This window comes from Pezoporus occidentalis, unplaced genomic scaffold, assembly GCF_034315485.1.
Source record: "Pezoporus occidentalis ecotype Australia unplaced genomic scaffold, CSIRO_AGI_Poc_V1 ctg42, whole genome shotgun sequence".
Taxonomy (NCBI): Eukaryota; Metazoa; Chordata; class Aves; order Psittaciformes; family Psittacidae; genus Pezoporus; species Pezoporus occidentalis.
In genome coordinates, this window is record NW_026915747.1 from 5,682,520 (window position 1) to 5,708,809 (window position 26,290).

Genomic DNA, 26,290 nt, shown 5'->3' on the forward strand with positions numbered 1-26,290 from the left:
GCTCGCTAGGAACAGAGTTTTGATCACAGAGAGGTGCCCAAGAATTGGTTCCAGGCACGTAGTTTACCTGTAAAGTTTATAGTTGGGGAGGGATGAGTGAAGTTGTCCTGTGCTAATGGAGGGGATAGAGAGCACACAGATCCTGTGATCCTCATGATTTTTGGGCGCTTGCTGTTTCTATTGAGACCAAATTCATATTTCTTGGATGTTCTTTACTAATTAGCCAGTATCTTTGATAGGATTTTAAGCATACAGGGCTGAAGATGAAAAGCATTAAGACAGACAGAGCTCCAAAACAAAGAGGTAATGTGTTACGGTGTTCTGAAGTGCCAGTGTAAGAAATCTCATCCTTTAAAAGCACTCTGTTGGAGACAGAGAGAGCTTTCCTTATGTTGTTGTTGTTAAAAAGAAATTGCTTTACTACTTTCTATGGTTCTAAAAGTGCATATTACAAGATGCTGAGGCTACCTCCTCTCTGATGTCTTCATGTCATAGAATCACAGAATGGTTTGGGTTGGAAAGGACCTTAAGATCATCCAGTTCCCCTGACATAGGCAGCGACAGCTGGCACTAGACCATGTCACCCAAGGCTCTGTCCAGCGTCCTTCAAGGAGCATTGGACATCTTGCCTCCCTCCCTTACTCTCCATCAAGAGAGTGAGCAGTGTGTGATTCCTCTTCAGACACATGGAAGAGTAATAACTTCCATATAAATCTTGGACCTTTGTGGAGAAAATTGTTTAAGCTAATAGAAACACTGTTATTGTCTCTGTTTGTAGCTTGGTATCATCAGCAAGTTTTCTGAGGGTGCTCGATCCCACACCATCTTTGTCACCAATAAAGATGTTGAACAGGATCAGTTCCAACACCAGCCCCTGGGAGACACCACTCACTCCTCACTGATCTCCATGTGGACATCAAGCCATTGACCACAACTCTTGAGCATCCATCCAGTACCTTATCCACTGAGTGTTCCATCCATCAAATCCAAGTCATTCCAGTTTAGAGTCAAGGATGTGTTGCACAACAGTGTCAAAGGCCTTGCACAACTCCAGGTAGATGATATCGCTCGTTCTTCCTGTATCCACCAACGCTGTAGCCCCATCATATGAGGCCACTCTATTTATTAGGGTTGATTTGCCCTTAATAAAGCCATGTTGGTTGTCACCAATCACCTCCTTACTGTCCAGATGGCTTAGCATAGTTTCCAGGAGGATCTACTCCATGATTTTGCAGGGCATTGAGGTGAGACTGACCATCCTGTAGTTCCCCCAGTTCTTCCTTTTCTTTCCCTTTTTAAAGATGCGTGTAATGTTGCCCCTTTTCCAGTCAGTGGGAACTTCACCAACTAGAGATCTGATGGATAATGTCTTGGCAACTTCATCCACTGTATCGATGATGTATCTTTAGATTTTTAAAATACCAGGCAGAATGGCAAACTTAAACCCCTCCTAATGTTTGTTCAAACTTTAAATGCATGCAGAGATTCAGGCCTTCATGGTAGTCTGATGCTTTTTCATCTTGAAGCATGACATTTCAGGCTTCATTTCAGCTGCGTTACTAATGGACCCCTCTCCAACTCCCACTTGCAGTGGTATTCAGGTGGGCACGCTTCATTGCCAGCACAGCGTGAGGATATCATTAACTCCATGACAAATTTCACTTCACCTCCAAGTTTTTTTCTTCTTTGTTTTTTTGTCTCATAATTTACTACTTGACAAATTATATCAGGAGGCTGGTGCTCTTTAAGCAGGAACTGCTGCGAGCATAGTACTTTCTGACAGCTGAGAAAGTTTGGGGTTGTTTTTCCTAGTGCCTGTCTAATGTGGATATTAAACTTTCTTGCCTTAAACTAAAGCAAAAACCCAACAAACCCTGCAACCCAAATGAGATGTCTGTGCTGTAGCACTGCAGAAGCGATGATGTATACTCGGTCCAGGCTCTTATTGGAGTGCTGTGTACGCTGTGATGTACATCAGTGAGCATGGATGCTTAGTCCTGTACTCAGTTCTTACAGTGAGCTGTTATGGCAGTGAAGGTGAGCACTTAGATGCAGTTGGAAATCTTCACTGGCAATTAGGCTTTGCAGCTCTTTTTCCCTAATGAGGTGGATGGTTTTCTTCTCTTGGAGGCTGCTCATGTGGATGGGGTGTGTGTTCCGGACAGCCCAGCAGTACAGAATTCACATGCTCACCTCTTGTTTGAGACACTCCTGAGAAGGAGGAAAAAGAAAAACAAACCAAGAGTAATTTATTTCCCACTCTTGATCTGGTGCCTGTTCTCTGTGGAGCTGCCTGGTGTTGGTTTCTTAGGATGAATGATCATTCACCTCCCTGCAAGAGATGCTCGGAGTAGGAATCGATAAAGATGAAGGGATGTTCATGGTGTGTTTTTATTGAGATGCCTGTTGGCTTTCCAGCACAGGTTATTGTCTGTAGTTGTGATGTTGTATTGAGTGGTCAGTGTAAATGCAGAATTCAGACCTTGATGTAGTCAGGGGGAATCTCTACTAGAAAGAGCTGGGCTGGTTCAGCCTGGAGAAGAGAAGGCTTCTGAAGGGGAGACCTTAGAGCAGCTCCAGTGCCTAAAGGGGCTACAGAAAACCTGGAGAGGGGCTTTGGACAAGGGCCTGTGGGGACAGGCCAAGGGGAATGGCTTTAACCTGCCAGAGGGGAGACTGAGATGAGCTCTTAGGCAGAAGCTCTTCCCTGTGAGGGTGCTGAGGCGCTGGCACAGGGTGCCCAGAGAAGCTGTGGCTGCCCCATCCCTGGCAGTGTTCAAGGCCAGGTTGGACACAGGGGCTTGGAGCAAGCTGCTCTAGTGGAAGGTGTCCCTGTCTGTGGCAGGGCTTGGAACTGGAGGAGCTTCAAGGTCCCTTCAGCCCAAACCACTCTGGGCTTCTATGGTGATTTGCACTTTAATATCCAGTCAAAGGTATCATAAGCTCTCTTCCTCAAGATGCAGCTTTTCTCCAGTGGGTATTGTAACAAAACTAATGTGGTCTAAACTGTGGTAAATGGCAGCATTTGGTTTCCTGTACTGTGGCCGGGCATGAATTGAGCTGTGGTGCTGTTAGGCTACATCAACATACGGTCCATCAAGGTACGGTGAGAGCTTTGAGAGAGATAAAGAAAAGAGGAGGCTGCTTTCATTAGTTCCAATGCTGGGTTCTTGTTGGTGTGTATGAGGCATCATGGGGTCAACCAGGTTGGAAAAGCCCTTTAAGCTCATCCAGCCCAACCGTTCCCAGCACTGCCAAGGCCACCACTAACCCATGGCACTGAGGACCTCGTCTGCACGCTGTGTGAACACTTGCAGGGACGGTGACTGCAGCCCTGCCCTGGGCAGCCTGTTCCAATGCCTGAGCACCCTTTCCATCTGGAATAAGATTTACATCTTCGGGTATTTTTCAAGGTAAAATATTTAAATACACACAAAATTCTGTTTCCTCATAGCTTACACCTACGTGCAGAGCATTCCTTTTTATGAATGGAAAGCTAAGAGCAGAGAAGATGTAAAAGCATCTTTTTCTTTCAGTGCCAGTGTTCAGTTCTTCTCAAATCTATCATCATATGGCCAAGCAGATAAGACAGATTGTTTTATTCCTTCCTGTGGAGCTCATCCCAGTCAATAATATTGATTAGTGCAGGGTGACTTGATGTAACAAGAATAACACCCTGTTCTTAATTCCAGCCTGTATTTCCTACTTCATGCCTCAATAGCTCATGCTCGGATGGATTCTGCAATAAGGCAGTTAAGACACAGACCCCACTGGAAGTTGCAGCTTTGACATTAATCAGAGCAATGAAGAATTTTCTTTTCCTAGATGTTGCTCCTCTTTTTTTTTTCCATGACTGAACTGTCCCATTGTGGAAGTTAACTTTTGAAATGGAATTCCAGAACTTTTTTAAGAGCTGCCTGTTTCTAAAGACAATCACTAAAAGTGTATGCACTGTGTCCTGAGCTGCTGCTTTCTGCTTCATGAGGCCTTATGTTAGTGTAGGATCAAGAAGCTTCATGTTCTAATGTTTGTTTGATGTTCTAATGGTGGTGGTTGAGAGCTGAGTCAGCTTGTGGGAATACTGTGGCTGTCAATCATAGAATGATAGAATCCCAGGTTGGAATGGACCTCAAGGATCATATGGTCCAACCTTTCTGGGCAAAGCATGACCTAGAGTAGATGTCCTTGTCCAGCTGAATCTTAACAGTGTCCAACATTGTCCCCAACTTTTCTGGGGACATTATTCCAGTGACTGATTGTTCTCATGGTGAAAAGCGCTCCTCTTGTGTGCAGTTGGAATCTCCCTGGAGTAACTTGTGCCCTTGTCAAAAGGGAGTTTCCATCTTCTTTGTAGCCACCCTTTAAATACTGGAACATGGTGACGTGATCTTCCTGAGCCTTCTCTTCTCCAGGCTGAACAGTCCCAGCAGTCTTAGCCTTTCCTCACACGGCTTCTCAGTCATCTTTGCGGCCCTTCTCTGGACCCTCTCCAGCCTGTCTTCATCTTTCAAAAGACCAAAACTGAGCCTAGTGTTCCAGCTGTAGAATACTGACTGCAGTATTCCAGATGTGCACATTTTGTGAGGATTTCCCAATCCACAAGGAATTTAGTACTGTCCCTTTCAATGGGGCAGCAGTAAAAGTATTCAGCAGCGTCTTAGAATCTACACCAGTGATGAGAACTCTTGTGCCGAACACTCCTTACCTGGAGGGACCATTTGGGGTATGGAAGAACCAGTGCTGCTCCTTGGATACTGCTGTGAAGTTGCTAACAGGAGGAGGGTCAACGAAATCAAGTCCTCAAAGAGCTTTATTTGTAGGTTGGTTGCAGTTGTTGACTTGAAGAAGCTTGGATTCACTTGCTCATCAGTTGTGTTCTTCCTCTTGCACCTTCCAATCCGGAGACATTCTTCTATGCATTTCAAGGCAGACAGATGTCAGGGTCAACAAAATCACTCATCTGTTGGTGGTGTTTTGATTTCAAGCACTTTGTCATTTTCCTGTCTACGAAGCTATCACAGTAATGTGATTAGGTTCTGTATTTATTAGTATTCAGTCATTAAGTAGAGTTCACATGCAAAATGTAAAGGAATGAATAGACTATTCGGGATATACAGACTTTGCCTAAGTTCATGCTTGGGGGTCATTGGGTTTTTTAGTCCCAAACTGGAGTAGGCAGGTTTAGTTGTGAGATGATAGCAGCAAGCAGACCTGTGCTTAGTGACAAAGGAGCATCACCAAAATATGAGGGATTTTCTGCTGTATTGCTGCCACTTTCAGGATGAGATTGTTTTCTGCTGCTGTCTTGTGTGGGGGGCACCTGTTTTCCTAAAGAAGTTTCCTTCTGGAAGGGTAACAAGTGGACTTCATTGCTACCAGGAAATAAAGGGGTTTGAGGAAACGGAGGTTTTTTTCTCTCAGTATCCTAATTTACAGTATTTTGGTGTTAGGAGCTGCCTGTGGAAGTAACTGTGGTTTTGGGGCAGTGATGTGAAGATGGGGGTTTTCATCACAGTCCTGCAGTCTGGGCCTCAGGTGTCCATATAATGCTCTCTGAGCTTGTGTTTTACTACCAAGGAGCATGCCAGACTCAACCAGTTCATTGTTCCTCTTTGTACCCAGCTGGAACTTGGGCAACAGAGAGTTCTGCTAGGGAAGTACAGGACTTAGTGTAGGACATGGACTCCTGAGAAGATCCAGTGGTGTTATATATAAGAAAGAAGTTAAAATGTCATGTCACTATTAATCAAAACCCAGCTACCTTCCAGTAGATTGAATGGTGGCATCATCGGTCAGAGGTGCAGGAGCTTTCCACACAGCAAGATGGAAGCAGCAATGCATTGCTGCTGTTCAAACCCTTTCTAAGCATTGTGGGCCTCAAAATAGATATTACCCACACTTCCCAGACTTTGGGTGTTTATTACACAAGGTAAAAGCCCTTGTGCTTTAGAGAAAGGATGATTTAAGTGTATGCTCATGTGCTGTGGGTTCGGTTTGGGGCTGTTCCACTTGAAACTTCAGGCTGGAGGTCCCCAGTGTGAGGTGACATTTTGAAGAACCATGACTTTTGAAGAACGAGCATCTTAATGGTACCTGGGCATCTCTCATCTGTGTGATTGATGGGCTTTGTGTTAGCACCTCCAGTCCAGTATGTTGGACTTCAGCCCCTTTCATGTGGTGTGGCTGGGAGACTCTTCCGCAGTTGAAACTCAGTCCTGTGCTATAGAAGTCCTGAACTTCCCAGTCTTTCTGCAATACTGTCACTAACTTTGGCAAGAGGAGCCCAAAATACTGTATAAGTACTGTCTGCATTGTTGCTATTGCATTAGGAGTACTTCCTCTGAGCTGCACAAGGAGAGAAGGAGCGTACCTTTGCCTTAATTACAGATCTTTCACCAGGAGTGAAGCATTTAATGCATGTTTAATTATCACTTACTAAATGCTTAATTATGGCTTACCCTCTGAAAAATCAAGGGATGTTCAGATCTGTTAGACAACTCGTTCCATGTTATTTTCCAGGAGGACCGGATGATAACTTAATTGAAGGTGGCGGATCCAAGTTTGTCTGCAAACCGGGAGCCAGGAACATTACCATCATCTTCCATCCCCTCCTCAGGTAAGAGAGACTTTCTACTTGTTTCTACAGGTGCAAATAAGTAGAATTAATCTTTGTTCTTTATGGGCATGTTGCCACTTCTGAGATGACATGGCCTTGCTGTGGAGTTGTTGATGTGCACATCTATAAGGTAATCATCCCTCGTTGAGCTTGTTGTCGATGCTCTTTAATCTTCCTCAGTAGTATACACCAAGTAGGATTGCTTGATGGGGTGACCCATTGCTGACTGTCCATTATAGAATCATAGAATGGGGTGGGTTGGAAGGGACCTTAAAGCTCACCCAGTTCCAACCCCTGCCATGGGTAGGGACACCTTCCACTAGGGCAGGTTGCTCCAAGCCCCTGTGTCCAACCTGGCCTTGAACACTGCCAGGGATGGGGCATTCTGCCTATTAAAAAGTCAGAAGGATACTTTAAGAACTGCAAGGTAGGTTCATTCTTTGATAAACCCACTATGGTCTGTGGACTGCAAATTCAGTGCCTGATTTCAAGTGCCCTGCCAATTGCTGACATCTTCAGAGCTCATCAGATACTACTGGAACTTTAAACCAGAGCAAGCCTATGATAAGCCTCTTCTCACAGAGTCACTCACTTTTGATACGTTAATTTTGCTCTTTTTACTTTGCAATTTACCAGTTCAGCTTCTTAGTTTTGCCTGAATTAAATAATATGATGTTTTTCCTCAGTTCATGTCAATCTTCCACCTCTGCTTTTGCCTTGTAGGGTTTTCCTTTATCATCAGACATGTCCTTTCCTATTCAGCGCTAGCATGAGAGCATCCTTTAGAGCATTTCCCTCCTTGGCTGTCTGTATTACTCACTATCGTGAGTCACTTAGGCAGGAGGGCATGTCTCTCAATGCTAAAACCCAAGCAATAATAAAATAGTAATAAAAAGTAATTGGAATTTGATCCCCAGAGGAAGGAATGTCCTGACTGACGTCTCAGTAACTGAGACCTGTGGTCATGTATGACTTTTTAGAACTTAAAAATGCAGACACAAAATGCATAAATTCCTTTGAATTAGAATTTCTGATGTCAGGACATGAGATACTGAAATCGTCTTGAGAATAGCTGCTTTTGTGAGGACACACTCCAACTTTCCTTGATAGAAGGACATTGTACCTTCGCCATTAATTCCTAGGTGCCCATAATGAAATGAATGATTTCATCACCACATTTTGTTTTAAACCCTCTTTTGTACAAAAGAAACGTGCTAAAAAATAAATCATCTGCAGCACAATTTATAGTTTTCAGCCATTTTACCATGAGAAAAGGTGGAAAGTGGTTAAGATGCTCTTCAAGATATGACCACTGAGATACGGGCTTCAGTCCCGTAATCTTTAATGAATTTAGAGGCTTCTTTCAAGCACCGAGGGGGGTGATGATGCTCTTATTTCTATTGATGAGATACATGACATTGATTTGGAAACTGGTGGAAATACTTCTTTCTTTCTCTTTGCCTTCCTGCTTAATTTCCCCCCCCTTTCTTGCCATCCAAATCACACAGGAGTGCTCTGCTTTAAACAGCACTTCTCACAAGCACTTCACTTTCATTACCAGCTTGCAAGATGGGCGGTAGAAATAATTGGCCTCATAAAAAATAATTGCTTCAAGATGAAGGTATCTGCTTACAACATATTTTTCATGCCAACCATCTGCAGCATCTTCACTTCCTTGCACTGAGTAGTGCATCAATAACTGCATGAAGGGGAGGAAAAGACTCTGTGACCCAGCTTACCCTTTTCTCACTGCAGAATGGGGTGAGTTTGGGGGTAGGTGAAGACTGTAGAAACTCCTTTAAGGGGATTTACCTGCTTGAGTGATCAACAGAGTAAATAATGTGAGTCCTTGCTTTATTAGATTTAACTTGTGATCATGCTTTGGCATGTGGGTAATGCTTGGGATCATGGAATCATAGGATCATAGAACAGTTAGGTTTGGAAAGGACCTTAAGATCATCAAGTTCCAACCCCCCTTGCCATGGGCAGGGACACCTCACACTAAACCATGGCACCCAAAGCTCTGTCCAACCTGGCCTTGAGCACTGCCAGGGATGGAGCATTCACAACCTCCCTGGGCAACCCATTCCAGTGCCTCACCACCCTTACAGTAAAGAATTTCCTCCTTATATCCAATCCAAACTTCCTCTAAGTTTTAACCCATTGCCCCTTGTCCTATCACTCCAGTCCTTAATGAAGAGTCCCTCCCCAGCATCATTATAGTCCCTATTTCAGATACTGGAAGCTGCTATGAGGTCTAAATGCAGTGTACCTGGCATGACCATAGGACTGGATTTCTTTTGCTGATAGTAATTCCCTAGAGGGAATTCTCTTCCTGATGGGAGTCAGTAGCCATGACCTGTCCTACCAGCCTTACCCATTGGCTCCTGTTAAATTTGGCTCTGTGATGCTGGCTGTGCTGCTAAAATGATGAATATGGAGGATTTGCTTAAAATATTGATGTTTGCAATAAGTTCTAGCACATCATCTTCTCTGTGAGTTCTTATGTGTTGCACTCCTTGTTGGTTAGATCTTTGTCCCCCTTTCCTAGACATCACTGTTTAACCATCAAGCTCTCGAGCAGGTAATTGCAGCAGAGTGTGAAGTTTTCACTTAACTTCATCTTCCATTTGTTGTTGTGGTTCCTTATGGCCTGCCTCAGTCATCTTTCTTCCATGTCGCTTGTACAGGCTTCAGATGAATCTGTTTTGAATTCAAATTGATCAGTATTTTATTTAGAAGTTGGGGATTTTTTCCTTATCTTTATCAAATTCACATAAATATGTTGACTGAACTTTCAGCTGTGTATGGCTGAGCTGATTTTATTAGGAAGCTGAATTCTTCTCCAAGTGTTAAGCTAACTGGATCACTGGAAAACCAGACGTTGGCATGATGATTTAAAGCCTGAACATCACGTTAAGTGATGTCTTTAAAATGTAATTCAGCACAATAATGTTAGGTGGAGAGCTGTAACCAGAGCATTCATATTCATGTTCATCAGTCTGAATGTCTACCTTTTGTAATACCAATATGAAAAATGTCATTGTCCATCACATCAGAGTTGCACAATCACAGCGTTCAACTGCTTATAATAGTCTTATTTGGATTGTTTCTTATTTACAAGCTGAGGTTGAGCATGACTCCACATCCTTTTGAAGAACAAAAGATCTGGAACATCAGGGTTTCAGAGGGCTGTGAATTAACCCCCCATATCTCCAAAGTTTCTTTAGAGAAACTCTTCACTTACCACCATGGAGAGTCCAAGGGCAGATACATACGAGTGGTTTTCAATGTCTTCCTTCCCTGAGACTCATTTAGGGCAAGGAGCCAGAGTCGGGAAGCGAGATGTGTTGTCGTTCGGGATGCAAGTCCCTGATTTCCACTAGGACAACTGAGACTCACCAAGCCCCAGCTTAATTACCAGGGCTTAATGACACTAGCACACACGTGCTAAATGACTAGTGAGGTTCTGGAAGACAAGTGGGTATTCTAGCGGAGATGATTCCTGGGAATAGGTTTTACTAACTACATAAGCAAGCTAATTGCACTTCCAAATTGAAGAGGGATACACCTCTGATTTCCCTTAATTACATTTAGCGGGAGGTGTCCAAGTATAAAAGTTACCAAAAGAGTCTGGTTGCTTTCTTCATCCTTCACTGCCAACCCGCATCTGCTTGGATCGTGGACGCGCTGGTGTTACTGGCGTGTGGACTGACATCTCACGTCGGAGGAAGGATCAATGTGGAACCCTTACGCTGTGCATAGCGAACAGCCTGAGTGATGTCTGGTGTAACATTTGTTTGGTGGGGATTTTCTTTCTCTTTTTAATGTGTATTTGTTTCAGCTGGCATTTGAAAGGCACTTGGCTCTTCAGGGTAATAATCATTTTACATATGCTTTATAGAGTCTGTTTATTATCAGACAATTGAAGAACAGATGTCTGCAGTCTTGAGCCTGGAGGGGGAGGGACAGGAGGGGCTGGGGTAGAGGGGATGAGGGCATTTGGAATCGTGATAGCACCACTGATGCTAACTCAGTTGAACGTTGTTTGGATGTTGGGTATTAAGGCCGCGAGGGTATCCATTTATTAATATCAGCCACACTTCATTAAGATCAAGCAGCAATTAAAAGGGCTGTAGGATGGAGGAGAAAGCCAAATGTTCATTGATTCGGAAGAAGCAGTTGCTTCTAAGCAAGCTTGTGTCCTTGTGAAGGAGTGGACTAGGGAGCCTATAAATTGACTTGGCAACCTTTGCCTCTCTGTCTAGTGGGCTTGTGTATCTTGGGGGATCCCCTCCTTCACCAGATGGGATGAACTGCAGTGTGTGAGCGGTGTTCTAATCACTGCCTTTGATTTCAAAGTCTGGGGAGTGAGGAAGTGAAAAGCAAAGTGTGGATGTATTAAAGTCCCAAAAAAGAAGGGGGAAGAAGGCAAGGCAGAATTACTGCTTTGACTTTGCTAATGTTGTTTGGGATGTAGGGACTGAAGTTTAATGCTCTGACGTGTGCATGGTCCAAAACATTGCAGAGTTAGCTACTTCTTGGTATTTTGGATTGATGAGAGTGGGGGTTGGAAGAGCAGGTAATGATTTGACATTTGAATTCAACAATTAAATGATGATGTTAATTTGTACTGGTCTCCATCGTTTGAAGCAGTAGGCTTTTTGCTTGATAGCATTTGAGGAATTTCCTGTCTCTTCCAGTTATGTTAATGCTGATAAAAGAGTGATTGCTCTTTCAATAAATAAAATAAATGCTTTGGGGAATAATCAAGGCTAGTAATTTACTTCTGCTGCCTGTTGATATCAGCATGTTCCTCACTGACTGGTGGCAATGAGCTCTGAACCACTGAAGGTCACATTTCAGGCTCTGCTTGGACCCTGTCACTGGGAGGGAGATGCACAACATATAGAATACATATGTACATGCAGGGACGTATGTATTAGCAGTGATGTTTTAGCTTTCCATGCTTTGGGAATAATCATGTCTGTTTAATCCAGAATATACCAAGGTGCTGTATGTAGAATTTAAACCCTCTGTTGATTTTGAAGGTGTTGGGAGGGGATGGCAAAGTTGTCATCGGTTCCTATGAGGCATCTTGAGTCCTTTGGTTTTTGTGAGCATCAAGTGCTGCTGCATCTGAGCAGTGTCTGTGATTGCAGAGCTGGGATTGATATAAAACTAGGTATATAACTAAGAACCCAGTTATATATATCAGTACTTCACTGATAATCCCTTTTATTAGTATATTTGTCCAGCTATAATAATGAACAACTAATTTGATTTTAACATATGCTGTAATATCTTGTAGCTGTGTACTGTAAAATCAGTATTTCATAATATGAGGAATGTGTTATTTGGGAAGCAAAAGGAGTGTGAAAATTAAATTACTTTATTAGTTACATTTAGTATGTTTAGACTATGTTAAATGATACCATGTATGCTAAGAAAAGTGCTATTTCATCAGTCTAAGGGGTATAGATTATTAGTGAAGTAGATGGAAAACGTCGAATGGTCCTAGAGCACAGATAGTGCCACATAATGAGAGCTGATGTCTTTAGCTTTTCAAAATCAAAATACTTGATTTTAGAGAAATGGATGAACTGACTCAAGCTGAGAGAGGGGAACATGCAGTGTTGTCTGCTGAAGTTTCCACTTCAGTTTGAATAAGGTTCAGGGAATGAAAAGTCTGAGACGTTATCTATGCAGGAAAACATCATTTGCAGACTTTTAAAGGTCCTGAGCCCTTAAAAATAAAACCCTCCAGATTTTATGAATACAGTTTGAAGGCTGAACTTGAGACATACCCCTGTTCTTAAGAGAGGGGAAGAAACATCATTTACTTAATCTAAATCTCACTTCTGCAAGGGAGGCAATACCTTCCCTTTAGAGAGGGAGACTGTGAGGCAGAGAGGGAGAATCCCAGGCTGGTTTGTAGTGGAAGGGTCCTTAAAGCTCCTCCAGCTCCAACCCCTGCCACGGGCAGGGACACCTTCCACTAGAGCAGCTTGCTCCAAGCCCCTGTGTCCAACCTGGCCTTGAACACTGCCAGGGATGGGGCAGCAACAGCTTCTCTGGGCACCCTGTGCCAGCGCCTCAGCACCCTCACAGAGAAGAGCTTCTGCCTTAGATCTAACCTAAAGATGATTCAGGCTCTGTGGTGTGGAGAAACAAATGGGGCTCCGCTCAGGAGATCTCGACTCCTGCTTCTCATTAGGGTGCCGGCAGTCAACGTGATGCCTAATAACCCCATCTTGATTTTGGAGTTATTAATACCCATCCCTGAGTGTGACAGATGCTTGACGCGCCTTTTCCTACACTGGCTGTTTACTTCAATTGACCTGAATCGAAATCTCAAAGGAACAATTTGACACCCACCTCCTGAATTCTTTCCTCCTCCCCCTTCCCCTGGTTTAATGAGTGTTTAGAAGACGTTGAGCTGACGAGTCCCTTGCTGTTGACATTTAGTGCTTTATATCCGTCAACAGCGGGGATGGATGTTTCTTGCCGGCGAACCCTCACTCTTTTCTCTTTGACAAGCTCTCATAAAGCCTGAATTACAAAGACACATTGCAGAAAAGCTTCTGGTTGTCACGCTGCTAAGAAAAGGTTTCAGTTCTGAGCGAGGCCATCACAGAAGCAGGGCACGGGGAAGGGGATGGGGAGCAGCTTCGCATTTTGTGCCTGGTTTTCTTCTATCCCCCAATGCTTGATGAGAACTGACAGCCTTACTGCATGTGGCTGATTAAAGATGACAGTTTATCAAAACCTTAAGGTAAGGCAGTTCATTTTCCATGACAGAAAATAAAGCAATCCCTCCCCCCCCCCAAAGAAAAACTCTTTACGGGCCAAGAAAAAACCCTCCCCTCTTAATATGTGATCCATTGATTTTATATTGTCTGTCAGCAAGTGGGCTTCAGCAGATCAGTCAAGTTTTGAGTTTCCAAACATGCTTCATCCGTACGGAAAATCAACAGCTTGTCACAAACCTCCCATGTCTCCAGCTCCTCCTTTCCTTCGGGTGAAATACAACCTGAAGGAGCACAGAGATTTTGACATTGGCAAGAATTTAGGCTGAATAGCTGCAGTGTTAATTCAGTTCCACGGTATTCTAAAGCCTACTGTGTTCAGCAAGGCAACCAAGTGGTTTAGCTGGTTTCTTAATCATAGCATGGTTGGGGTTGGAGGGACCTTAAAGCTCATCCGCATCCAACCCCTGCCACGGGCAGGGACACCTTCCACTAGAGCAGCTTCCTCCAAGCCCTGTCTAACCTGGCCTTGAACACTGCCAGGGATGGAGCATTTACCACTTCTTTGGTCACCCTGTGCCAGGGCCTCAGCACCCTCACAATAAAGAACTTCTTCATAGCAAAGAATTTTTGGTGACTCCTTTCAGTAAACTCATGACAGAATCATAGATTCAGAGAACAGTTTGGGTTGGAAGGGACCTTCAAAGCTCATCTAGTCCCTCCAACGAGAAGGGACATCTTCAATTAGATCAGGTCTCTGCAGGAGCAGTAAGAGAGTGGTGTTTTCAAACAGTGAAGAGAATATGTTAATGTTTGCAATAGATAAGGTCAAATAACATTGCTAAATAAATGCAGAACCCTCAAAAATTGTCTGTTTCTTGGGTTCGGGATACCCAAGTTGATCATTTTTAGCCCTGAGCCAGGTAGCTCAGGCTGCAATTGTTCTACATAGGAAGAAAAATTGGAAACCTTCTAGAAATAACACGAAATACAACAAGAAGGGAAAAATATTGTTAAGTGTCAGGTTTGGTTCCCTTCTACATAGGTCTCCAGAGCTCTTGAAAGAAAGCCATCATTCTGCTGCCTTTGGAGGATGGTGATTGCCAGCCATGGAGAGCCATGGTCTGGTTGGGAGGTCAGGGAGTGGAGAGTTCACAGCACAGAAAAACTGCTACATGGAGGAGGAAAATTGAAGTTCTCTAATACAGGGAGGAAATAAAACCTCCCTCTTTTGCTACAGGTCCTCAGTCTAGACTCGTTCTTCATTTCATTTGGCAGGGCTCTGCCGTTTATCGCTGCAATCCATTCCTCACTGTGAAAGTCATCCCTCTTGATACACACCCTGTAATTGGTTTTAATGGAAACGGGTCTTACAATGTACTGTGACAATCAGGCTGGGCCTACACGCATGGAAATTGTTAATCTGAACTGAAAGGCAATTGGTGTTAAAGATAATAGACGTGAATTAATTGCAAGGAATCTCTAGATTGCTGGTTGTTATCTCTTCTTAACATTGGTATTTAGTTCATTCTTCTTCGTGTGGTTCCTAAATTACTGTTTCATCTCCTTCGCAGGCAGTACTGTTTGTAGTTCATCATGATACTTTGAGTATTTTGGGAGTATTTTCAGCTTCCCATTCATAGAATCATGGAATGGTTTGGGTTGGAAAGGACCTTAACGCTCCTTCAGTTCCAACCCCTGCCACGGGCAGGGACACCTTCCACTAGAGCAGCTTGCTCCAGGCCCCTGTGTCCAACCTGGCCTTGAGCACTGCCAGGGATGGGGCAGCCACAGCTTCTCTGGGCACCCTGTGCCAGCGCCTCAGCACCCTCACAGGGAAGAGCTTCTGCCTTATCTCCAACCTGAACTTCCCTGTTGCAGTCTGAACCCATCACCCCTTGTCCTATTGCTACAGTCCCTGATGAAGAGTCCCTCTCCAGCATCCTTGTAGCCCCCTTCATATACTGGAAGCTGCTCTGAGGTCTCCACCGGCTCACTGGGGTCTCATCCAGGTCAATCTTGCTTCTCTGGGAGAGGTGCCAAACTTGCCACCTACATGATCTGCTGATGATAAAGTTCATTCAGCCTCCACTCATTTGCCTTTTTCCTCCACAATCCCTGCTGCTGACATGTGTCCAGTCACACCAGAGGCACATCCCTGGCAGTGTTCAAGGCCAGGATGGACAGAGCCTTGGGTGACACGATGTAGTGTGAAGTGTCCCTGCCCATGGCAGGGGGCTGGAACTGGATGATCTTGAAGTCCTTTCTAGCCCTAACTCTTCTCTGATTCTTTGTATGATTCTATGCAAAATGCCCATTTTCTGTTGTCAGATGGGAGGAAATCTGCCACGTGCCTTCCTCAAGAGCCTCCTAAAGAAAATGTTCGGCACCTCTTCCATATTAAAACAACAAACAGAAGTTGTCAAGGACTGGGAGCTATTGCTTAAGTAAGCAGAATGGGTACTTATTATCAGGGTTGGGTACGCCCAGGCCAATAGTTAAATGTGTTTTTTTCTGGTTAGTTTAATGAAAGGCAGCAATGGGTTTAATTGCTGGTTGTCATTTGTATATGCAGTATTGGAGTTATTCTGATAATGTGTTGTAATTACCTACCATCAAGCATTTTACCACGTTCAAAATGCAATCATGGAAGTAATGTACCTAAGTTCTTTGAATCGAAGGCAAGAGCTAGAGAGAGGACAATATCATATTTAAATGTCAATCAAATCAGTCAGGTAAAGGAAATGAACTGTGGGCGGTGTCTTTCCGCCATAAATACTTCCTATGCCCTTCAACCATCCCAAAAGCAGTAAGGAACATGCCTGGAGGGCTGATAAATAAAAGCTATTTGAGCTCCCTGCACATATACCTGCTTTAAAAAGTATTGCCCATCCTGCGTAAAGTGCTCTCCAGAAACACTCTTTGTGTTCAAACCCAAAGGAGTTACTATTCATGTTGGCTTTGCTGTAGTGGGAGAGAAAGGCTCACATAGGGTAGCATTGCTCCTGATTCTGAGTGAGAGATGACAGTGCTAAATGGTAGATGGGGCAAAGGTGTTTAGAAAGGCAGAGGTTTCAATTTGCATTGGCTTTATCTACGCTCACAAATGAATCAGCAGATGCAAATGAAGCAGGGGAGGCTGATCTGCCAAATTTGTATGCTCACTTGCTTCAGTCCTGTGCTTAGTCTGGCAAAGAAAGGAAGAGGGAGGGAGAAGGAAGCCTGAAATCTAATGAACAGAATTGTGGCTTATGATGACCTTTGCCTACTGTTACAATTCTGATGTAAAACAACCAAATTCCTGAAGATGTTTAATCAGCAAAGTTGAATTTTGATGCAGTCACGTGCCACAGTCCTGTTACTGCTGCAGAAAGTCGTTAGAATTCATAGCAATGTTCTAGATTCATAAGGATTAACAGCAGTGAACTGCCACCTGGTCACATTCTTTCCATCCTTGGTGTTGCAGAGCCTGATAGAAGAGAGAAGGAAGCGTGAGCAGCAGCTCAGGGAGGGGATCCTGCCCCTCTGCTGTGCTCTGGGGAGACCCCCCCTGCAGCCCTGATCCAGCTCTGGGGCAGCAGCACAAGAGGGACGTGGAACTGTTGGAGCGAGTGCAGAGGAGGCCATGGAGATGCTGCGAGGGCTGGAGCAGCTCTGCTCTGGAGCCAGGCTGAGAGAGCTGGGCTGGGTCAGCCTGGAGAAGAGAAGGCTCCTGAAGGGGAGACCTGAGAGCAGCTCCAGTGCCTAAAGGGGCTGCAGGAAAGCTGGAGAGGGGCTTGGGACAAGGGCCTGTAGGGCCAGGCCAAGGGGAATGGCTTTAACCTGCCAGAGGGGAGTCTGAGATGAGCTCTTAGGCAGAAGCTCTTCCCTGTGAGGGTGCTGAGGTGCTGGCACAGGGTGCCCAGAGAAGCTGTGGCTGCCCCATCCCTGGCAGTGTTCAAGGCCAGGTTGGACACAGGGGCTTGGAGCAAGCTGCTCTAGCTGAAAAGGCCCCTGCTCATTGCAGGGGTGTTAGAATAGACCTTGCAAGGTCCCTTGCATCCCAAACCGTTCTCTAGTTCCATGGCAAGTAGCCTGCATTGGTAAGTCAAACTACACCCATTCAGATACGAAATTTATTTGGGTAACTGAGCATCAGACAAAAGGTGAATTAAAGCATCATGTCTACATGCTCTATTTTTAGCCTAGATTTTCGATTCAGAGGTTTAAATTGATTGCATTTTGTCCTGCTTCAGAGAAGTGTATGTACATCAGTAGCCTTACGATGGGACTCGTAGTACTGCAGACCCTCTAAAGTCATGACCCAGAATTTCTCCTAGCCCACACCATTTAATTTAACAAATGTTCTTCTAATTTACCATGTTACCTGAAAAGAAAGATGAAAAGAGCTGTGTTGTGACAGTGGTGACATTTTCCTTCTTCCAAAAAGTAGATGAAATAAAGCCTTTCTTACCATTCTTTTCTCTTCCTGAAGCTCAGGTAGATGTTGTCAGAGACTTGTCTTACGTTTCAGGTGCCTTGCCAGATTTTAAAGGCAATTTCAAACATGTTGTTTTCCTCTCCTTTTCATACAGCATCAAACTGGGATAACTGGAGCTGACAGCAGATTTTCATAGCGTTTAATAGGCTTAAATCTCTCTCTGGATGGAATTAACATCAGACCCGAAGAGCCTGGCTGGGATAGAAGAGTGTGTCAGTGTTGCTAAAGGGTGTTCTCTAAGACTTCCCTGTGTTTGGTGGCAGGTCCCAGCAGCTCAACACAGGAAAAAGTCAGTTGTCAGAAGTCATTAGTGGTTGTCACTTCACAGACCTTCACACTGGGGTTCTGCCTTTGGAATTTCAGTGGAATGATGGGTTTTGGCTTCTTCTGCAAGGAAGGAGAGCAGGCGGATGTTGTACAGAACTGCTGGGGTTTAACCTGTTCATAGCTTTGTAGTGGCTGCAAAGAAATGGTGAATTTAGGAGTTTGAGGTTCAGTTCCATGCTCTGCCAGAACATTTTATGCTTCTAGTGGGTTTCTATACCCAGATCCCAAAGGGTACTTTTGGTGCTTGATTTCATCCATGATGCTGGCCTTTTGGAAATGGCTAGATCTGGGTGATTTAGGACGTATCAACTTCAGTACATCAGACCTTTTAATTAATTATGTTTCCACATTGTTTCACCTCTCTGTTTTCAGGTAGCCTCCCAACACTGTTACTTTAGTGAAGTGCCATTTTGAATTGCACTGCAGTTGCACTGTCTCTGCTGTTCTTTGTGAAACTAAACAAGTGACTGCTAAATGATGTGATTTACTTCTGTTTATAAATGAGTGCCCTTTCCATGGGTTTATTCCTTGGTTTCTAATGAGGAACTTCTGGATTGTTAAATGGGGTAATTTGACAAAGAGGAGGCTGATTAAGTAGAAGGTAAATAAGGTAATATCTAGTAGTATAAGGTTTGTCTTGAAGTTGCTCAACCAGCACCATCCAGGAGTCCTTCATCTCTCATCTCCTAGAGCATAAGCATTTGTTCTAGCCTTAAAAGCATCTCCCAGCTATTCCAACACGTGCATTTTCCTTATCCCTCCAATGTAGCCACTCCAGCAAGATGCCTTCAAAGCCACATTCACTGGCAAAGGTTTCCTTCTATCCTGGCTTCTTCTGCTCAAAGTCCGCATTGAAGCTATGCTGCATTTGCACTCTAATTCCTTCTCCACCAGGACCTTTGCTGCTCCAAAGTAATCACTGAAGCAGAGGTCTGAGAGGGAAACTTTAGAATCATGGAATGGTTTGGGTTGGAAAGGACCTTAAGATCATCCAGTCATAACCCCTGCCACAAGGGCACTTTCCACTAGACCAGTTATTCCTTTTTCATTGCTTTCTCTATGAGATGGGTTTGGGGAGCCTTATTTAGACCTTTTTTCCCCATATTCTCAGCTACAAAGTGGTGCTGCTCCCTGAGGGTGTTAAAACTGTGGTTCAGAGGAAGTTGTTTTCATCAATTAATACTTTTTTGCACATACTGCTACAGAAATAGAAAGGTTTTGATTTCGTTTATATGCTTTGAATTCCCACATTTAGAACGATCCATTAGTAATGCTTTGGTGTCCTCATTAAATACCTCATTATATGGAGCACTTTTACAGTTTTTGCCAGTTTCTGATGGCTTTTACTGTGCCGAGCATTGCTGGTGGTGACATTTAAACCATATGTTTGAATTCTCCCATCTCGCGTGTCTTGTCATTTAGTTGCTCTTTTTGAGCACTGATTCTATGATTTCGCAGGATAATTGCACAATAAGAAAGATGGTGGCATTCATTGAGAGATACAGAGCCAGCGGGTATCCCCTCAAGAAGAAGACCTAGAGAACCACAGGAAGCAGCTGGGTTTGTGAGTGGCAGAGTGGTTGGGGCATGTTAGTAAGAATCCATTCCTTGGGGCAATTTGGGTTTATAATTGTATGTGCAGTATCCCCCTTTAGAAGCAAAATATAGTGAGGGGGATAAAAGCAAAGCAAAACACGACCATAGAAGTCACCTTAAACTTAGCCTGAAGGTGCTTTTTACACTAAATCTTTTGACGTTTTTGATGTCCATGTCATGACAAAGTTGGGGGATGAATTCCCACCTTGCATGACAAGCCACCCCAGAGAAAGCAGCTGTGTCACAGGCCATTAGTGTTCATCATTACAAAGCGTACTGTGGCTTTTTCCTTTGTTCAGCTCCATCGATATTCATCTAGGAGGTGTATAGAGGTAGCCAAGGGGTATAGCAAGAAGTGAAGCTTCAAGCTTTAGGGTTGTCTCTCTTGTGTGGCATCTCAAAAACAATGTTGGCCCAAAACTCATTGGGCACGGGGTGTGTGACTTCAGTGTCACTTGGGTTTTAATAGTCAATGTCGGTTTATGGACATAGATGAAGCCTGTGTGCTTCAAGGGAACCTAGTGGGGCAGGAGTTAGGGTTGGCTCATGCATGGGGATGGATACGTTGAGATGGTATCCTCAGGCCTTTGCATTATTGCAGCTTTCCTGTGGTGTCAGCAGAGCCAGTCAGTGTTCATCAGCTGGAAAATCACTGCCTGTCACAACTTACTGTACTTCAGCTGCCATGCTTAGGTTGTTTTTCTTTTGTTTGGCCATTTGCTGTGTAACAAGTAGGACCACAACATCTAGGCCAAAAAGGTGTGGTGCCCTCCTTTCACATATTACTGTCCCTTTTTTGGTGAATTTCCATAGAGGAATTTCTCAGTTGCACTAAGAGTACTGTTAAATCTTTGAAACATAATCTAAGAATAACCAGATTCTGTTTATTATAATCAAAGTCACTGCAGTGACTAAATACTGATACAGTCTGGTCTATCTTTTATGAAATCCGGAGCAAGATGAATTAAGAGGATGTGTATTCATGGGTTACTGAGCTTTGTTAGTGTGAGAGTCAAACCAATTGTTTCCTAGGGTCCTCAGAGAGGTTTTTAGAGCACATCCTCAGGCCCCCCAGGAATATGTGAGGTAGAGTTAGAAGATGGAGGTGATTTCAATGAAAGCATCATCCAACAGATTCAGAGCACTGAGGTTCTCCATTCTGTTGCTGCTGCAGAAGTGTAGCAGAAGACCAGAGGAGTTTAGGTCAGAAGGTGTGAATGGGAACAAGAGGCCCTGGAGCAAGGCTTCATGGAAAGATGAGATGAGACATTTGGTTCTCTCTTCCCCTTGAGATGTTACTGATGTTCTTAACTTTACAGATGACAAAGTAGAACACAGCTTAAATTTGTGTCCCGTTTTTAGCCTAGACCTGATCATTGATGCTTTGGAAGTTTGTCTCCCAGTCCCCATAATTTTCAGTGCCTTGGTGTCTTGCCTGTTGAATCCGTGGTACATCAGCAGGAAAAGCCTCATGGGAATGCATTGTTTCTTAAGAGGATGGGCAAAGTGTTAGTTTAGGATCTGGGCAAGGGCAGTTCCATTTAAATATCCACAACACAAACCTTGTTCACCCTAAGGGGGGCAGGTGAGTAGAACTTTGCACCACTGCTTTAATTGAGGTTGGGTCTTATTAGCCAACTTCTTTCTTACTGAACTTATCATCACACCCATGTTCTTTCTCCTCCTGTCTCATAGATGGGGGGCAAGAAGCAGAAGTGATGCACAAGTAGTCAGGAGCACATGTCTGTAGGTATGAGCCTCAGCAAGGGCTTATCAAGGTATTGCTGGACAGTCACATCCTCATCTCATGCAGAAGGACCAAAGCTCAACTGGTAATGAAATCTGCACATTGTCCTTTAGGATATTTATAACTACAGGGAGAAACTTGCTCTTGCTTTGCATGTCAAAGAGGTGGGAATATCTATTCCCACAGCTATTTCCATCCACGGGTAAGTACAGTATGAATGTACTTCTGAATTGCATATAAAAGAGAGAGCACAATCTGATTCTCTGCCTAGTGAAATACATGCCTGCAAGGACATGACCTAATTATCCTGCTTCCCATTTTCCATCTACATGGAGTCTTTCAGCTTTGTGGGTGCTTTATAAAAGCACTGATTTTTCTCATTGATCCTAAAATTTCCCTCATTTCAATGTCCACCAAAGAAGGTGCTGAAGAGTGTGTGTGCGTGTTATGATTATGTGATGACATGCAAATAATGTCTCTTAGCTAAAGAATCCAAGATTCTGATATTGAGAAACCTTATTTGAACCCTTTGGTTAAGCTTAGACTGGGTCAGTCTCAGGGTAACGAGTTTCCTTGCTTGTAAGTCCCAAGTGAAACATAAATAGGGATATGACCAGATGACCTTTGAAGGTCCCTTCCAACCTAAACTATTATATGATTCTATAAAATCATAGTGTAGCTTGGGTTGGAAAGGACTTCCAGATCATCCAGTCCCAACCCTCTTCCATGGGCAGGGACGCATCACACTAAACCATGTCACACAAGACTCCATCCAGCCTGGCCTTGAACAGAGCATTCACAACCTCCTTGGGCAGCCCATTCCAGTGCCTCACCACCCTCACAGTAAAGTACTTCTTCCTTATGTCTAACCTGAACTTCCCCTGTTTCAGTTTGAACCCATCACCCCTTGTCCTGTCGCTACAGTCCCTAGTGAAGAGTCCCTCTCCAACATCCTTGTAGGCCCCCTATGAACTCCCATTTCCCTCAAACTTCTTATTCCTATTTTGCATTCTGTCACTTCCTCTGTTGCCTCAACACCAAGTTGATGCTTGTAGTTCTAGGGCAAATATTAAAGCACTTTGATAAGCCAGTCTGCAAAGGGCTGGACATGATAAACTGAAATGTTAATTGTATGCAAAAGACCTTTGGAAACACGTAGGAATTTGGAGAAGGCTTGAAATTTAATGGACCTAATCACATCTGTGCTGTCTTGAGGTTGGGTGCATTGCATTTACACGTGTTCCTTCGAATCATGAGCATGATCATGAGTTGATCATGGGTCGAGATGAAGCCCACTCTTCTTGGGCTGTGAATTGCTATTTTTAAGCGCCTCAAAGGATTAATGCAGTAGAATCATGAAAGGAAGTGGGCAGTTGTCATTCATTTTATTACAACATTGAAGTTTCAATGCCCTTGAAAATAGAAGCATGGTTTTGCTTGGTTTTACCATAGCACGGCATTGTGTGTCTGGTTTTAATGGAACCTATGCTCTTCTTTCAAGACCACATTGCAGAGTCGTATATTCAGTGCCAGTTAATCTTTTCATAAGGCATTTAAATGTGTTGAAATGTGTGTGTCTGTGGAAGGGAGGGGACAGAAGAGGAAAAGTAAAAGTCACCATTAAGCTTTTTCATCCCTACTTTAAAGGCAGAAGAACTGACAAAGCTTGTGCTGAGTTCGCAGCTATCCCTCAGACTTCTCTAATTGAAGCATTAAAGTATACAAAACTACTAAATGACCCTATTTACCTATTTATTGGGGTCATTTATTATAAGAATAATTATGCTTAAATCAATAGGTTTGAAGTCGTAGATTATTGTGAGGTTGGCCAAGTTTTATTTCTCTTGGCTGCATTTCAGTAGCAAATTCACCTCTAGAAGCGTCGCAGCTCCTCCTCTTCAATGTCAACGCTGGCCCATGGTGACCTGGTGCTGAGACGTGTTTGGTTCCCCCCAACAGAAAACCCTGACCTGACCTTTGAAAACAATCATTAACATTTATAAATGTTACTTTACTGTGTCACGTTGAGAGAAATGGTTGGAGCTGGACAGGAGGGATGCTTCTGGGACGGCATTGCTTCACTCGTTCCTGTAACAACATATTGACAGCACCTCCTTTTTCCCTCCTGAGCTGGCTGTCTTCCTGTCGTCTACCCTTTCACCTTTATTTTGTCTCTACTTGCTGGCCTTTGAGGATTAGCTCTAACAGATAGCTTTTTATGGTGTTACCCACTGGTTTTGGATGTCAACAGAGATTAAATGTAAGTTTCTGTAGGCTGTGGTTGATTATTGGTGTATTTAGGAAGAAGGGGAAGGTGTCTTATCTTCTCAATCCATGGGTTTTCCGGAGCAGCCAGCTTCTGATGGACGTATCTGGTGGGGCATAGGATGATCTTGTCCATCTGTGAGCAGGACAAGAATGTCCTGCCTGTACCTTGTCTCTAAGCTGAAGTCCTCTTCCAAAGAGAAATAGAGAATAAGAGCCCTCTCTGTACAGCTTTGGCTCAGCAGTGGCACTAAATTTCTCTTCTTGCTACCTCTGCTGAATTTAATTAGGAAGCAAAACTAAGTCTAAAGGATGGGGTTGTGGTTGCTATCTATAAATACGTCCCATGAATAAGTGTGAAGAAGGGCAAAGCAATTTGTCCAGCGTTGGTGGAGGAATAAATGAATATAACCTTTCTTTTCCGTCACTTGGTAAGACAAAGTTTGTTGTCTGTCTTTTTTCCTCACAGCTTATCCATACAGCTGATGGGAACACTCTTGGCAAGTGCATATGAAGTTGTTTGTTTCAAAATAGAGGGTAGATTTAGATCAGACATTAGGCAGAAGTTCTTCCCTTAGGCAGTGTTCAAGGCCAGGTTGGACCCAGGGGCTTGGAGCAACCTGCTCTAGTGGAAGGCGTCCCTGCCCATGGGAGGCGGTTGGAACTTAAGGTCCCTTCCAACCCAAACCAGTCTGTGATTCTAAGAAAACCACTTTAATAATACAAATTATGACATAGGAGAGAAAGCAACATCATGCTGCTAGCTCTAAAGAGCAGCTCTTCTTAAATGCAGGGGTGGGATGACTGTTTGTGTGGAGGATCCTGTTCTGTTTGTAGGCTTGGGCACTTTAGAGGTCAAAATCAAACTTAGAATGAAAAATGCATTCAGTTGTGTAGTCTAAATACAGTTTATTCCCCAGAGTGGATGGGGAGGAGAAATAGGAATCCTAGTGCCTAGTTCTTGGCAGACCAACGTTTCTTGAAGTAATATTTGCTTTAAAGGAGAATAACTTGTGTAATGTCTTCATGCACAGTGCATAAAGCTCTAAATAGTCCATTCCAGTATAAATTTTACCCTGGTGACTTGTATAATGTAAGAGCAGTTAAAGGAGACTTAGTTTTGCTTTGCAGTAAGTCTAATGCAGCAGAAGGACCAAGCGTAGGTGTCCTACCTGCTAATGCTGTGGCTAATTGCATCATGATTGCTAAGTGTTTTGAGATGGCAGTGGTGGCATCACCGCCTAGTTTTCACCATGCTTGTATTTCCTCCCAGTGTGTAGGACTATCTGAGCCCATCTCTCAAGCAGCCAAGCTTAATGGGCACACTCTAATAACGACTGAAATTAATTTCTTAGCAATGACACCATAATAATTAATACAGCCCTCTTGGGCTGCATGTGATAGAGTTGATCTGTGGAAGTAGAGATATTAAAGTGTCACTGTCCTTCTCCCCATGTGCGAAATGTCATCATCAGTTCAGAGCAGGCTTGCTTTATTATGGCCATATTAAAGTGAATGTGTCGCACATCTTCATCGAGTGCCTATTAACAGCAGTTCTTTGATTTAAGGAATGGCTCCAGTATGCGAATACAAACCATTTCAATGAATGAATTTAGCACTTTAATGCTATTTATTTACTCCTCGCTGTAAAATGTAATAAGATAAATAATGGGTCCCACGGGGGCGTGGGGTATGTTGGTGATCAACATCTCAGCAGGCAGATGAACACAGCTCGAGTTCATAATAATGACCAAAATGTTCAGTGCTCCCTTGGATGCCATTTATATACCTGAATCTAATAAAGAAAGAATTACAGTGCTTAACAATGTGCTGAGCACTGGGAGCTGAATGTAATGAGACCAGCAGTGAGGAAGCAGCTGTGTTAGCTCAGTCTGAAGCATCACACTGGAGGTGTGGACAGCAAGAGCTGTGAGCGGTCCCATGTCCCATCTATGTGGGATTTGCTGAGATAGACTCATGGAATATATTATAGAATATCATATATTCTATAATTAGAATTTATAATTATATAATTAGAATATACTCATAGAATAGAGAATATATAGGATACCTATGCTTCCTTCTATACTGGGTAGCAAAATCCAGTCCAGGGCAAGCTTTCTGCTCTGTGGCTGAAGTATTCTGCTGAAGGCTGTTTTGGGGTTTGGATTTCCTTTCCAAGCACAGTGCAGGAATATGGTCGTTGTGGGTGTACATGAAGGTTGTAGAGCTGGTCAGGACTCAAAATGACAGAATTACACAAGGCTGGCAAGTGATTGATTTCTTACTTTGTTTTCAAGCAACTTGACTGATTATCCAGGCCTGAAATGTGGTCGGAATACTTTTAGGGGTGGCACAGGGACAGATGATATCTGGGACAGTTGGAGCAACACACAGAAGATGGCTTAGTTAGAGTGTCTGCTTCCTGTTCTGGGATGTTAGGAATTCTGGTGTATTAAGACATTCTTTACTATGAGGGTGCTGAGGCGCTGGCACAGGGTGCCCAGAGA

At 43.7% G+C, this 26,290-nt stretch overlaps 1 protein-coding gene across 2 annotated transcripts in view; it reads left to right on the top strand.

Annotated features, from left to right (window-relative positions):
* EXOC4 (exocyst complex component 4) overlaps positions 1–26,290 on the top strand; it is a 394,313-nt gene that overhangs the window by 184,272 nt on the left and 183,751 nt on the right. For both annotated transcript variants that reach the window (XM_062634253.1, XM_062634254.1), the window contains exon 10: positions 6,520–6,616. In XM_062634253.1, coding sequence (XP_062490237.1) covers positions 6,520–6,616 — 97 coding nt within the window. The remainder of the gene's footprint in view (positions 1–6,519; positions 6,617–26,290) is intronic.